Below are 16672 nucleotides of genomic sequence, written 5' to 3' on the forward strand. Positions count from 1 at the left end.
TTCATCTTTGCACCGGTTTCTTGCATGCAATGGATCACACTTTGTTCGGCTGTTTGCGCAGCCCCCATGCCCCTCAGCAGGCCATGCACCCTGCTTTCACCCTTCATGGACGCTCCGAGCATCTCTCCACATACTCTGACCTCTCCACCAACTCCCCCTCTTCTACCTGCATCGTGAGCGGGTACCCAGGTGAGGAAGGGGGACTCTTTGGGGGACACGGGCATCAGCGAGGGCCACACCTCTCCCAGCAGCATCACCATCTACCCCAACCCCAGCAAATGGGCTGGCACATACCCCAGGTGCCCAGCGCCTCGCCTGCCAGTGCCCGCCTGGGCCTAGGCATCTCGGCCCCTGATTCGGGCTCTTCAGACATGGGTCCCGGGGGCCCGAGCCTCTGTGCCAGTACACCGAGCCTCAGTGGAGGAGTGCCTTCAGGGGCCACCTGTGTGCCCGGTGGGGATTTGGGGCATCATACGATGTCCCCAGCTGAAGCAGAGAAAAGGAATAGCAAACGGAGAAGTGACAGTTCTGGTAAGAGTCAGGCTGATTTTCATTTTGATTTTAGCAATCTTAAGTTTCAAATAAAAATATAAATTCTTAGAATGTATTTTTCTACTAAATATTGTCCGATTATATTCCAAAATATTTTTCAGGATATCTCTTTATGTTTATAATTAAAATAGTCAAATTGTATGAAACAATTATTAAACACTTATAATAAATTAAACTTTAACTTTAACTAAAAAAATATCTGCCTTTTATAATTTACATAAACTCAGAAGCATATTACATCATGCCTTTTTAATACATTTTCTTCTGAATGTTTTCCAGAAGTTCACTCATTTCGCCTACACTGATTGGTTAGACATTCCCTATAAAATAAAAACTAAAAATGCTGTTCTTTTAAAAAATTGACCTCTTTTCCTTTTTGCATTTTATCCAGAGCATATTACTGTACATAATGCCTTTTCTGGACAATCACTTCTTTTTCAACATTACTGGTTTTGTTTTGTTTCTACATTAAATATAAAAGGTTTTTATTAATGCAGCCACATTTGTTTTTATTGTAATTAAAAGAGATTAATGAGTCACAATCCATTTTAACAGCCCTCACAATCAGGCTGAGTGCAGAACTAGTGTTTTTGGAAAATTACTCTCCCACTGTTTGGAAACCCAGAGTGCTGTTCTTGTGCGCAAGAGTTTTGTAGGTGTTGGCTGACACGCACAGAAGCAATTACTTTTGCTAGCAAAGGGAAGATTGTAAGTCTTGTGTGGGCATTTAACTGTACGCATGATTCATATTGAGGCTCATCTGTTTCATCTCCTCACTTTTTTGGCAAGCAGAAAATAAGTGTTGCGGTGCAAAAACAAATGCCATGCCGTGAGAAAGAGAACATGGATGGCTGAGATGGCATTGAACTCCAAAAGTAAAATGTTAGATTTCTGTTTGAATATAATTTGTTCATACATTTGAATATACAGTTGGGAATATACAGTTACTTTATTTTTGGGCCGAGAGATATGAGGTAAATTAAAGGTTTTATGCACTGCCAAAAAAAGCTATTTTATCAGATGGGCATCAAAACCCCCACAAATCTCCTATTTGTTTTCTCTGGAATCATTGCCGCTACTGTCAATTTAACACTGCATAAAATGGATCATAAAGTTTTTTTAATGGTCTTGTTTCTTCAAAGGAAATTTGAACTACATTCTTCCCTTTAAAATAAAGTTCATGTCCACTCGAATGCAGATTATTCTCATTTGTGCCAACCCAAAATTAACATAAAATAAACACACTTGTACGAATTGCACTACACATTACAAATTTGTGCATTATATCATCTAGAAGGCCTACCTTAATCAACAGGCCTACAAAATCAGATTAATTTGAAAATAGTTATTTACATATAATAACATCTATTTTCCTTATAAGGTAACAAATCAACATGCTTTATATATATATATATAAAATAATATCATCAGCTTTGTGTATAAGCATACACTTTGGTTCAGCTTTGCCTCTGTGGTTGTGAGATTTGACCATATAGTGGTGTTTAAACTACCCACAAAATTCTAAAAGCTGATCTTTGTTGTCGCACTTATACTGTTTATTGCTACTGTTAATTTTACAAACTTTTCCAACAAAAACTAAACTACATTAAGACCTCAATTTATTTATTATTTTCCCTTGTACTTGCATTATGTTAAAGAACATTGTCAAACCCTCTATGACATCATCCCAAATGCAAAATGAAAATCCCATTGCTTGTGTTGGGGACAAATATCAATGTAGCATGTGATTTAAATGGGACTATTTTAATATCCTCATGGTTTCTTTCCAGATGAATAGTCACTCATCTTGCCAGACATTTTTAACTGGCATAGTTACTGTAAGTGAAAGACTGTGCTTTGTAGTGTTATTATAATTCAAATGAGCATCAAACAATGAAAAAAGAGATGATTGCTGCAAGCTTGTAATAATGAAAGTATACTAACATATTTTAAAATGAATTCTAAGACTGTCTGGTTTATAAAAAGAATGTGTATAAATCCCGCTTGACTTTGCTAGATTGCGTATCTAATAAAAGAACACATAACTGGTGTAGCTAGAAGGCATCAGCCTACATGTTTTGTTTCATGTGGGTCGGCATGATATTCAAGCACAACCACAATGTGTATAACTAGAATATTAAATGAAATGTCTAAATTTTCTTTGTAACTGTAGTTTTTAAAATCATCTTTGAAAGCTGAGGCCATTCCACACCATTTTTCCAGGTCCCCGTTTTTTTTTTTAAAGGAAAGATAAAAGTTAAGGCGCAGACCTAATTGCTGTGGTGTAACTACCATGTCATAATGCCGGGAAAAAGTTGACTTAAGTTGGAACAGCTCTGTTCACAAAAATCTGCTTGTGTTGGTTTTCTCACTCCACAATAGCTGTGTCGAAGCCGCAGTAAATTTGCCTTTCTGCGTTTGCTTTATTGAACCCACATTCATCCAAACTCTTTGCAGCCGTATGCTGAAATTGCAGATGAAAATGGGTAAGATGAACACAGTCATAACTGTTGCACTGTACCATATTATGCACAAACTCAAAGTTTACTCAGTAGTTAAAAATGTCTAAAAGTAGTTTCATTAGATATCAAAATATTAAACCAAGTGTCATCTGCAAACAAATAATAATGCCTTACTAGATGCTTTCTCAGAACTAACTTTACAATTATGGTCAATCTTGCAAAGTCATTACCCTTACCTAATTTAACTGAAGAAAAGTATTTACAAGAAATAGTATGTTCTTCATTCAGATGAAGTCAGTTTCATTGAGCCAACATGATTTAGATGGATTGGGTCAAATTAATGCACTTTAGTATTTTTAACTCTACTTAATTAGGTTTGTCAAACTTAATGAACTAAGGTTTATTTAATAAATGTTCTTATGTTGGTCCAACTTTGTTTAATTAACATCAGTAAAAGAAAGGTGAACAAGTGTAAGGACAGTGAAACTGTTTAGAGAGCTGAGCAGCACTCACATCAAGTATTGCTTGAATGTCAATGTCCATCCTCAAACTAAGCTCAAGCGCCATTCTTCACCACAATGGTAACCCACAAAACTCCAGCATAACAGACACTTTTCTAAACCTTTTAAGCTCTGAATGAGTTTCAGTAGCATGCCCAAAATTAAAGGCTTGAAACTCGACATAAAACAAAACAAAGGAGCTCAATTGTTTGGTATAATTTTTCCCCCCTTTTTATGATATTGATTATGATAAATTATGAAACTCTTATCCTAAGAAACTGCTTGAAAAATAATTAAAATCCTGAACCAAAAATTAACTTGTTTTCTAATTTTTCAGATATGAAATGATATATCTCAGAGTGCAAAAAAGGTAGATCAAAAAATGATTTATCCTTGTGTCCAAACTGTCTCACCAAACAAAACAAAACAACCATTATAATTATACATAACTTATTATGCATGCAAAGACAACAATTGCTAAATGTATGCTCTCTCTCCAAAGCATGCAGGCATGAATAATGAGATCTCATTCAGTTCCATTCTGTGTCATTTGAGCTATTATTGAGTCTGTGGCATGTACTTGGCGCCATCTCCTGGTGGTCATATGCAATTAGAGTGAATGATCCTCTCTGCCCCTTATTTGGATGACTTCCACCTCTGAATCCTAATACGATTGGCTTTGTGTTCCATGACACTGGACAACATACTACATAATTTCCGATGAAGTCATCTGATCCAGGAAAGCTAACGTGTTTTTAGCCAGATAGCATATTATGTACTGTGTCCACATTATGGTTTTGTGGATTATCTAATGATCTATGCATCTGATTATGTTGTGTGTGGGCCTTTATATTGGGAATCCCCACCTTTAAGTAGCAGTATGTGATATTTTATGTTCTGTTTATAATTTGTGAAGTTATAAGTAAAGACATTGGTTATAAGCAACACCTGTTTACATATAACATATGTGTCAAAGACATATACTTATCTATTACTCGCTATATTTTTGACTGTGAGTGAAAACATAGGCTGACTGTATTCCACACTTTGAGAGCTTTCCAACAACATAATACTCAAGGCTATTTGATCATTTTGATGATTTTATCAATTATAGTAATAGCTTACAAGCTTTAAAACAATACCTGTTTTGTGTTGGTCAAAACTGTAGTTATTAATATTTTGATCACAGTGGGCCAATATGAGCTTAAAGGGATAAATGCCATCATAACACAACATTAAACATGAACAAACCTCCTCATATTCTCCTCTTGGAAGTCCCCTGCCCAGTTTCATTAATGCTACATTAATACTTCCATTTTATACATTTAAATGGATAGAATTCAATTAAATCAAGCTTGGACAAAATATACTAGAATTGCTTTGCTTTAGTTTATTTGAACTAATTAGTTTGAACAAGCTGCCAAAATGGTTTTTTGATTGTAATAAACTCTTGCCAGGTCATTTTTAAGGGGATGAATTTAGCTCCCCTAAAGTTTACAAAGGCACTTGGTAGCTTAGTTCCACTAATGTTTGACAAACAGAAAGTGTCACAATACTTTTAATTTTGAACAATATCTATTATTTCAAACTTATTTTCGTGAAATGTTTCATTTATGCAAAGTATGCCTTTAAAATAAATACCACTTGCAATGACATTCATACATTTTTAAATGTAACTTGAGTGTCAAAATACTTTTTGGGGCCAATGTTCAGTTCTAGGTATTTTCACCCTCTGACATTGGGCGCCTGGGCAAATCTCGACTTATAAATTATACCATTAATAACAGGCCTGGCATGTGTTTATAGCCATCATGACGTACAGTATAGCTGACAGCAGAGATTTGACACTTCATCTGTACATCCACCAACAGTGAGTCCTGCGATGTTTTTGGTGTTTAAACAGTCTTATTTTGAAATATCGCACTGGTTTTCTAATGGCTCTGTACTGAGCAGGTCTCGCATTTGCGGATGGGGCCTCATTAAAAACTATATTTACAGCTGGGTTTTGGATTGCCAGTTGGATTAGCGCTCACTCCACACCCAGAGATTAATTAACCCAAAAGCTTTGTTGCTCTGATGTACTTTTTGCATGTGTGGCACAATCTTAAACATCAGCGACTTCTAAGCACAAGAAAAACATGGATATTTCTTCAGATATTGTCACTTTAGGACTTGTAGACTTTTAGAAGTTTATTTGTCTAGTAACAATGTCCAGGAGTGTATATACAGGCATGACAGGAGAATTCTGTCATATTTCTGAAACGTCATGAACATCTTTTGTTTCATTATCATTACATCTTATATTCTGTATTCTGTTGACAAAAGATTTTTTTTATTCTCACACAACTCATCTCAAATTTCATTTTAAGCATGCTCATCTCTAATACTTTTCTCCTTGGTTACTAAGTACACTAAGATTTGATAAGTTTTTTTGTGGCAGAATTGTTAGTCATGATGAAAATACTGCCACAATTGAGGAACAGTCGAAGTTTGTATAAAAATGTATATAAATATATATATATATATATTTACATGATAATATATTAAAATGGTCCATGATTATTGCACTCTTTGTTAAGATTACTGTAGTAGTTTTTAAAACGTAATCATTAATATTTGTATTTAATTTATTTTCCCTGTTATTACAGATAGAAAGTCTGTGTTTGGGACAAAGATAAAAAAAATAACAATAAAATATCAAATAAAATTTTTATATGCAGTGTATATATATATATATAAAAGCTTTAATAAAAATCAACTCATAGATGAGTTCAGTTGAGGAAACACCTGCATTTGTCTTTTTTATTTTTGCATTTATAATTTTTCCTTCCTGTCTAAAACAACAGAAGTGAGCATGTTTTTGAGCTATAATGGTAGGATGGATTGCTGGTCTAATCTGACATTTCCTCACTGACCTTTCATGTTTCCCATTTAAGACTTGACTTAACGGAATTGAGCTCTTGTCCAACACTTACAATAACCACATGTAATTGTATATACGCTTTAATGTGTTCATGTTCTGTCAATTCTGAAGCTAGGCAAAGTAAATCAATATAAATTACAGAGAAAGAGATATAAAGGGAATAAGAAACACTCCATTGAAAATTGTTGTGAGTTGGCAGCTTGTGAGCCCTGGAAGTCAGTCGTCTGTTAAATTTGAAGGTAAATATACTAAGGAAATATAGTTTTACATATCCTGCAGTACTGTTTTGTTCAATATTAAAACTATAAGGATTCCTTTAACAGCAAGTTAAATTAATTCTTTGGATAGTGCTCTGGTCAGAGCCAACTCATTTTGAGAATGTACAGTTACAGTATTTAGCAGTATAGCAGCCAACAACAGGCACATGAAAACTCACTGCTGGAGCTGACTTTTATAAACAGCTGGAATTAACAATAGCAGTATCGTGGGGGCCTGTGTACCTCTGCGAGAATTGACACTGACTATCACACCTGGAGTCACAAGTTCAAATCCAGGGCGTGCTGAGTGACTCCAGCCATTTCTCCTATGCAACCAAATTGGCCTGGTTGCTAGGGAGGGTAGAGTCACAAGGTGTAACCTCCTCGTGGTCGCTATATGTGGTTCTCGCTCTTGGTGGGGCACGTGATGTCTTGGGCATGGATGCTGCGGAGAACAGCTTGAAGCCTCCACATGCACTATGTTTCCACGGAACCATGTGATAAAATTCACGGATTGACGTTCTCAGACGCGGAGGCAACTGAGATTCGTCCTCCGCCACCCGGATTGAGGCAAATCACTACGCCACCACAAGGACAGAGCGTATTGGGATTTGGGCATTCCAAAAAGTGGAGAAAAAAAACAGTAGTAGTATCGTAAAAGATGATTGGTAGTGTTCCTTAATCTTCTCTGCTTTCCTTTATGACATTGTTGGGTTTTCAACGCTGTAGTAGCCCTGCTATTTTTAAAATATGAGAGATTGCATTGAAATGTATTAAGGTTAAAGCCTGCTATCTGTGGTTAGAAAGACCACAACATTATTTGCAAATAGTCCTGATTTGAAGATAAGTGATAGGTTGATAGATGGTTGCTAAGGCATTACTGAATGGTCGCTTGCTAACTCAAGTCAAAAGAGACAAATCCCCAAGTCTCTCTGATATTCTGATGCCTGGATACATATGGGGACCATTTCAATGAAAGTCTATGAGAGTTTCCAATGTTATTTCATTTCAGGTTTGATTTTTCATTACATATACAATTTGTAAGTACTCTAATTATTATCTTATTTTACAAAAAAAATGAAGGTTTAAAACTTTAAAAGAATTGCACAGTACCACCGTTCATATATAGTTTGCACTCTTTCTGTGCAAACTATGCTAACCCAGCAAGACTGATGAGATTGTGTTTAGTGTGATAAACAAGACTGTGGCAATGTTGGGGAGGTGCTGAATATCTGCTGTACTCTACAGGGTCTTGTCTTTCTTGACCCAAACAAAATGGTTGTTTGGATTTTTCTCCCATAAGGGTTAAAAACAGTGCCGTTTCAGATTAGCCCCTTAAACTCTGGTGCATTTTTGAGCTGCGGCCTGCAATTTATCACTCTCAAATTTACAAGCTCACCATTCACACATACTGTGGACTGACTGCAAAAAATTGGTCTAATTTTTTTCAGAACACCTCCCAAATAAAAAAACAAACAAAAAAAAAAGACTCAAATTATTCATAAATAAATATTGTATATGTTTATAAAATATATATATATTTTTTTGCTGTTGTCCTAAATTTGTGAGCATGTAATTCTGGTTCTTTAACTCTATTTCCCTTTAAACAGTCCTATGTTATTCCACCAGATGACAGCAAGTACTAGAAAAAACTGTTTTCCTCTATCAACAGAAGCTGCCTTCTAGTGGAATAAAATAAGACATTTTGAAGGAAAATTCTATCACAAAATGCAGATCTGAAATATAATATAAGTGGCGCTCTAACGCATTTTAAACCTGACAGATGTGCACGTCCATAGACATTCAGTCTAATTTTCAGTTCATGCACCACCCCCAATGTTTCATCAAATATCTCGGCCTCTGAGTGGACTAGAAGCTCAATCTAGGTAACATTAGAAATCTGAGATCCTCCCCTTTGCGATGATATAAAACGTTTTATAACCACTAGTCAATATACTTTTCAGATTATTTGTTTAGGAAGCTTCCTTTACTGCTGGACTGCATATTTTGTTCTGGACATCTTAGATATAACTCTAGAATATTCACCCATTAAAGCTCAGATAAAGTATTTACAGATAAGTAAAAATGGCTCATTTTGTAGAAAACTGCCCAAGGTAAAAGCAGATATAAAATATTTTGCTTCTTGGGGCTTACAGCTGCTTTGATCTGCACATAAAAAGACTTTTGTATTTGATGTCTTACAGAAATCATAATCACTTTGTGATTGTTTTTAAAACTGTGGTATTAACTCAACAAAATAAACTGCTCTCTAAAAATGCTGGGTTAAAAATAGCCCATATTGGGTTGATTTTAGCCCAGACACTGTTTAAATATGGGACAGAATGCACGTTGGGCTAAACTAACCCAGCAAGTTTTTTCATTTTAACCCAGCAAATGGCTTATTTATTCAAACCAAATGCTGTTTTTTACAGGAATGCTTGGTTAATTTGATCTCACAAGTGGGTTAATATTTTTGTTTAATATTTTCGTTTTTATTTTTAATACATTTGCAAAGATTTCAAACAAACGTCTGTAACGTTGTCATTATGGGTATTGTTTGTAGAATTTTGAGGAAAATAATGAATTGAATCCATTTTGGAATATCGTTGTAACATAACAAAATGTGGAAAAAGTGAAGTGCTGTGAATACTCTCCGGTTGCACTGTAGGTGATCGTTTTTGGATTCAAAACAGCAAATTTCACAGAAAGGAGACGTCTGATTACTAAAAGAAATCTGGAAAAGTAAATAAACCTGTTAAGCTTCCAGTGGGCAATACAGGTTAGCAAAGCCAAAGCTCACAAAGCTACCGTGACATCTAATAAGTGTTGATGCCATATGAGCTTTCCAGTTCTAATTATGGAATGGTAACTTTGCATTTTCTGGTGTACAGTAAAGATATTATAGATAAAAACACAGACATAAACCTTATTTCACTGAATAAATCCTGTACACGTCCCAAAAAGCCTGCTTCAGGTAACTCATTAGCTGAGCTGCTCTTTTTTTCATTCTTCTGACTTTAACATTTTAAGTGTAAACTTATTTTGCGATATAGCCCCCGCCCCCCCTATTTTTAGTTTTTTAAAATACAATTGTTCATTGTTAGTTCATGTTAATTCATGTGGTGTAACCCTTTAGTAAATTCACCCCTTAATTGTGTTCTCTATTTCTAAAGCACAAATTTGTTGTGGAATCTAATGGGTTGTGGCTCAGAAAGCTTTGTGACTGCTTACCATTGCTGCTGTTTGTATTTCAGAATATATGGCAATATTTTCTTTCACTCTTTTTTTTTTTTATTTTTTTTTTTTTTTTAAGAGTCCCAAGATGGGAATTACAAATCAGACGTGAGCAGCAAGCCAAGGAAAGAGCGGACGGCGTTTACAAAAGAACAGATTCGAGAACTGGAGGCAGAATTTGCTCATCACAACTATTTGACGAGACTCAGGCGGTATGAAATCGCTGTAAACCTGGATCTCACGGAAAGGCAGGTGAGTATCTGACCGCAACTTCATACTTGTTCATCTATTATTCTGTCAGAGGAAGCTGCTGTTTTTATTTGGATTGAATTCTTCTCTATCCAGCTGTGGCTATAGAGTTGGACTATTGTATTCCAGATCTTTCTACAAGTGCTCTCTTTTTGGCTATAGTCAAGTAAGGGGAGAGGCAAAGGAAGTTCTGTCCACCAAGGCACTTCCGCCTTCTCGCTCCATAGTACAAATTGCTCTGCGTGGGAAGGCACTTCCTACAACCATATGTAAAATAAATAGCACATGAAGCTTTATTTGGAGCAAAAGAAATATGGGACATTCAAACCTTTGATGTTTTACAGAAAAACTACGTAATCTTATTAAACCATTGAAGTTTATTGACTACTAAAGACATGGCTGACCTAATGTTTGCTGTTTTTGAAATGACATCATTGTCAGATCTTTCAGTCATTCTTCAAAACACCATTTATCATCATTGAGCATTGTTAACTATTCAAAGAGCCATGTGAGGACTGTATAAGATACTGAACACGGGATAAGCCAGTGATTATTGCAAAACAAACCCAGACCCAGGGTGATCAGGACCTCGACACAAATTATCACCTCGAAGAGGTTTTATGTTATGATAATGACTGGCTGACTGTACATGAATCCGTATTATTACATGGTTTCTTAACAAAAAGTAAATAATCTGACATAAAATATTTGAAAGTTGAAATTAGTTGGAACAAGGACATTATAGGAGATTGGTTGCCAGAGTCAAAGGGTCAAATACACAGTTTGGTGGTCATTTAATAAAAAAATATTTCACCACAGAATTCCATAACTGACATATCAGAAGTAAGTATTAAAGAGATGCATGTAATAAATTGCAGAATTCTCTGTGAAAAATGTATTTCATTGCCTCCTAATTTTCATCGGGCTTTGAAACTTGCCCAGGATCACTCAAGGCAGTGCCATCTGTGGCCTTATATTAAGGTACATTCTCTCGGGACACATTCCCTAGGCTTAGAATAAAAAACCTTGCCACACGACAAGTAAGAAAATCCATCTTGTGCAACGTGATCCGTGTGTGAACCTGCTGCGGAGTTCATGACTTTCGTGACAGCAGTAATATTATGAATTTATAGGGGCCACCAGCACTGTGCACACTATTCACACAAAAATACTTGTCATAATAATTTCACACAGCCTAATCTAAATGATCAGATCTTTGGTTAACTTTATTTATATTTTTGGTCTGCATTTTGTCTAATGACTCAGCAAAAGGATATTAGCTCAATTGAGAGCAGTAAATTACAGGACTGAGATAAGTCTCCATGCTGAGATAAAAATTGCAAATGTTACAGATATATTTTAAGGGTGGCTGGTCTTACAGTGCTGACAGTATGGAACTTCACCTGAACGAACACCTTCTCATTCTTTATAGTTGGTACTGTCCACCTTTTAATAAAGTCATCAAAATTGTAAAATGACACACATAGAAGTATGGGAATTATGTAGTGACCATTTTATATGTCTCATATTTTAGTTTCTTCAAAGTAGACATACTTTGCATATATTACAGCTCTGCACACTGGACATTCTCTCAATCAACTTCTTAAAGTATCCACTTGGTATGATAGACACTTGTTGTTTCCAACATGAGCTCATCATGAGCAAGCCATTTTTTCTTAAAGTTGGGTTCGAGCACATCTACATTTGCTTAGGTTTGCATAGTGTACAAAACTGACATATTGACAACATCTAAAACGTAAATCATTAAACGAACAAACAACTTTAGAGGCGTACAAATGTTTACAAATCCTTATTGAATCCATTTATATTGAATTTGTGAAATTAATCGGTTGATTGAATTGTATTAATAATTAATGAGATTTAATCAGTCACATTTAACACATTTGTCTTATTTGAAATTATAACATTCTGTTCTGTGTGATTTGTGGTGCCGTATTCGACTTGTTTAGAAGGATCCCATCACATTAACCCTTGTGTTGTGGTCGTTTGTGCTAAAAGCTTTTGTGTTCCCAGTCAAAAATGAACGGCCCACTAAGACTGTTAATAGTAATATTCTCTCATTTCTTAGTATAATTTTTTTGAAAGTTCATTGAAAAGGTCCCAATTAACATACTGCAATGAGTACATTTGTTTAACTTAGAGGCCAAACTGCTATTATGGTTACCCAAAATAACCAGGAGTGTCTTTTTGTCACATTTATCCTTATTATTTCCTGAAACATACATATAATATAGGCCACAACATATTGAAACTTTCAGCAGACTATCCCAATTAAAACGAGCCCAAACAAAATATAATGTGATAAGTATATCTTGAAATATTCCTCAAAGAGTGTACTTGGAAAGACAATGCACAAAAGGGAGCTCAATACACATTATGAACATTATGTGGACTTTATGTACTTTCCAAGGACTTTATGTGCACAAATACACACCCACATATATGCTCATAAAAGGATTGGGATGATTCTGAACATTCAATATTTTGGTATTTTGTAGTCTAATCCATTTATTTCCAAATGGCCGGTCATGTTAGACCGGAAACATAAAGAAAAACAAAACCAATAAAATTTTATGAAAATTATTTTTTAAAAAATAAAGCATTGTGTGTTCAGATGTCCTGTGTGAAAAAAAAAAAAGTTCAGCTTTGACTCTTAACCAAGACTAAACTTTGAAATGTTAAAATTAATACAAATTCTGTAATTGTTTAATCATTAGTTAATCTTTAAATGTTTTTTACTATTTTACTATATTTTACTATTATATAATAGTATTATTTTAACTAAACTTATTGTCACTTTATATTTATCTGCCTGTTTCGCTCTTTATATAATTGAAATCAATATATTTATTCAATCAATTTATTGCAGATCATCCTTAGATTTAGAGGGCAGGGGTAAGGGATCAAAAATACATATAAAATAGTAAAATTGTTACTATTAAAACATATTCATAAATATTTTTTTCAATATTTCAAAGCTGCAAAAAAGTTAAAACATCATCCATTTGTATGTTTCAGTGTCTATCCATATCCAAACGTACAATAGAGTATGTTTAAATGTAATGTACAAATACCTATGAATAATAATGAGATCAGTCACCAATATCGGGTCCAAATCAAAACCAAAATGTTTTTAAGGTCACAAGATCCATTCCTGTCCAGTGAGTCCAAACTTTTGTCTGGTAATGTATGTCTTAAGAGTTTTCCTTGCGAGTCCTAGAAACTTAAAGTTAATGAATCATTGTGTCTACAATTTGATTTTGAATAGACTTAATGTGACAAATATGCATCCACCATAAAATGTGATTCCTATATGGATAAGTAACTTCAAATGACATCAGTTTATGGATTTGAGCAATATTGATTCTATTCAGCCTGGTATTCCTTTAGTCTGACAACGTCTGAACCATTTGGCTTGTGATTGATGGCGGGGCACACTTCCCCCAAAACCAAACACTAACTAAGCTTCCTCATCATGTGACCCTCATCTACAACATTATACCCAGCCAAAAATAAATTTAAGTGTATGGTGGCCTGATCCCCCAACAAGCCTTACTTGCACTGCAGCGACCATTTAAGAAACAGCCAAATCATCATTCTGGGACACGTAAATACTGGATCTGACTTAACTCACAAGGAAAAGAAGGAAACATTTGATGCCACAGAACAGATGGGCTGATCTGGAAATAACTGCCAGATATACAGTATAGGGGGGACCTGGGCTAGTTGTCACACTTTTTACTCTTTTTTTACTTTTTAAATTCATTTTTTGTAAAAGTGTATTCCTACAATCCCAGTTACTGTCTTGGAAAAAATATACAGTTCATTGAACACACATTGTCCTTTTTATGACCACTACATGGGGTATGTTAATTGTCACAATGGAACTTGCCATTGAGCAGCCTATAAACAATTATGAAACGCAAAATTGTAACAAAACAGCAAATACGTAATAGGGTAATGTACTAAAATATAAACCCATTGTTTTGGCCAACAGAATAATAGGATGATAATGAAATAAATTTGAAAGACAGAATTTGTAAAAAACAAAAACTAATTTAAGACAGTTTGAACCACATAGATTTTGAGACCAACACGCAGAACACTGCTGGAGATAACTCACATCTATGTCATTTAACTTTTGACTCAAAACCTTATCGTTACTTCCCTGTGTGCCAACAAGACCCAGTCACCCATTTATTGGAAACCATGTTGGAACCACTAATTTCCCAAACTTTTTCAGAGAAACATGATCCACTAAGTTTGGAATAATGCCTTAGAATAGCAGGATGGTCAACTGATCGCATGGCACATTTGCACCTTAATGAGGGATATTAGATTACTGTGGTTAAGTGAGTCATGGCCTGATCAACCTCTCTAGCTGCTCTGCCAACAACACAGTAAACAGATCATCTGCTCCAACCAGGCACAATTTGCTGAACTATGTGTACACCCAAACACCACACTCATATGGGCCCGTTGAGCTTTTATTTTCAAAACAATTGGCATTTCTGATGTGTTGGTCCATTCTAACAGCTTCCAATCTTTGGGAAAGCTTTCCACTAGATGTTGTTGGAAAATAGCTTTGGGGAATTGCACCCATTCAGACACAAGAGCATCAGTGGGATCAGTTACTGATATAGGGGAATGGAGCCTGGCTTGCATTCGCCATTCCAGTTCATCCCAAAGGTGTTCAGTGGGGTTCAGGTCTGGGCTTTGTGTAGGCGAGTTCCTCTTCACCAGACTCAATAAAACATTTCCTTATGGACCTCACTTTGTGAGCAGGGTTGTCATGCTTTTGAAGCACACAATTCTTTAGAATGTTGTATTGAATTGCATGCTGTAGCATTAAGATTTGACTGAGTGGATAACACTGTTTCATAAAGCATGTCTTCCTTCCCCATTAGGTGAAAGTTTGGTTTCAGAACAGACGCATGAAGTGGAAGCGAGTGAAAGGAGGCCAGCAGGGGGCGGTAGCAAGAGAGAAAGAGCTTGTGAATGTGAAAAAGGGGACGTTGCTTCCCTCTGAGTTTTCGGGCATTCCTGGACTCCACCACACACCGGACTCTCTTGTCAACCACGAGGACAGCAATGACAGTGACCAGAGCTCTGAGCATGCTCACTTATGATACACACAGACAGGGGCTTTTCTGTGGTTGGACTGAGTTAGGCATTATGTTAGGTGCAGTATATACTAAGAGTACCCACGAACAAACAAGGACTGCACAGCAGACTGCACTTTCCAAATAGCAAGAACTGCACCACATCTATTTTCAGGGGGACGGTTCTTATGAGGGCTCAAAGTAGCTAGCCTACTAACTGAGTTATAAATGCTCATAAACATGTAAAAATTTACACAGGAATTATGTTTTGTATGTGTATTTGGATGATACAGAAAATGTGTGATATTTTGAAATCAGAATTAACAAAGAGAAAGTGCCTTATTAGCAGTCTGAATTTATATCCACATTAATCCAGATGCATTGAAAACAGCATTTATGTTTTCAAAATGTTTTTGATTTGTTTCCGTCCACACTGCCATTTTCAAGAGTTTTCCAAAAGTCCCTGTCCACAATATAACTTGAAAATGGGGTTTTAAAATGTATCCACTTGGGCAGTGGCGCATTAATGCACAAGCTTACACTGCCTGAAGCCCAGGGGAGCCCCTTTCACCCCATTCTCCCACATCAACATTCATGAGAGGAACGCATCTAAATGTGTTCAGCGGAAGAAGCTGTTGTAAACAAGGAGACGGTGCTCAACAGTGGAAGCCATCTGTAGTCCCCCCCCCTCCTGTTGGTTCGACTGGTAGGAAGGCATGGAACGGTGAGCCCATGTGCCCCGAGGTACCTTAATTCATCCCTGCACTTGGGAGAGCATTTTCGAAAAGCTCTTTTTATCGCTGTCAGAAATGCAGTCTCAGTGTGGACGGAAGGCCAAACATAGAGAAAGGAACATGTTTTCAAATGAAAATGTATTAGTGTGGAAGTGTCCAGACCGTTTGCGAAGTATTAGTGTGGACGTGTCCTGACCACATTTCAAATGTGCTGCCTTGAAGGTGCTTTAGATGATGTTAGCCATTTGAAAATCCCACATTAAATAGTCATGTCAACAAACTCAAATGCTCAAAATGACCCTCAATGGTGTCCCGCTGTCAGGTTTAGAGGTGATTTTTTTTTTTATGCATCTTTAAAATACCCTTCCACTGCTTGTTTACTTGAAATGTGGAACCTAGCAGTATTAAAAATGACTGGTTGAATCTGGTCAAAACAACATTCCATTCCAGTGAGATAATACAGGTGTGTTTTAGTTTGCACTGTCGAATTCTGTGACTTAATTGATTTCTACTGTATGTTAATATACAACTTTGATTCAATTGAAATCAATCTCTTAAGCATGCAGGAGACTCAAAAACATTGCAGCTAATATTATGCCATGTAAATATCAATATTCATAAAAGTTATATGCACACAA

The 16672-nt window shown here is 35.9% G+C and overlaps 1 protein-coding gene across 1 annotated transcript in view; it reads left to right on the forward strand.

The window, feature by feature from the left end:
- Nucleotides 1-16672, forward strand: part of meox2a (mesenchyme homeobox 2a) — a 16973-nt gene extending 301 nt beyond the window's left edge. The window contains exons 1-3 of the mRNA XM_052107468.1: nucleotides 1-531; nucleotides 10008-10180; nucleotides 15106-16672. The exon at nucleotides 1-531 is cut by the window's left edge and continues 301 nt beyond it. Of these exons, the coding sequence (XP_051963428.1) occupies nucleotides 30-531; nucleotides 10008-10180; nucleotides 15106-15327 (897 nt within the window). The 5' untranslated portion in view covers nucleotides 1-29 and the 3' untranslated portion in view covers nucleotides 15328-16672. The remainder of the gene's footprint in view (nucleotides 532-10007; nucleotides 10181-15105) is intronic.

This window comes from Xyrauchen texanus, chromosome 36 (assembly GCF_025860055.1).
Source record: "Xyrauchen texanus isolate HMW12.3.18 chromosome 36, RBS_HiC_50CHRs, whole genome shotgun sequence".
NCBI lineage: Eukaryota > Metazoa > Chordata > Actinopteri > Cypriniformes > Catostomidae > Xyrauchen > Xyrauchen texanus.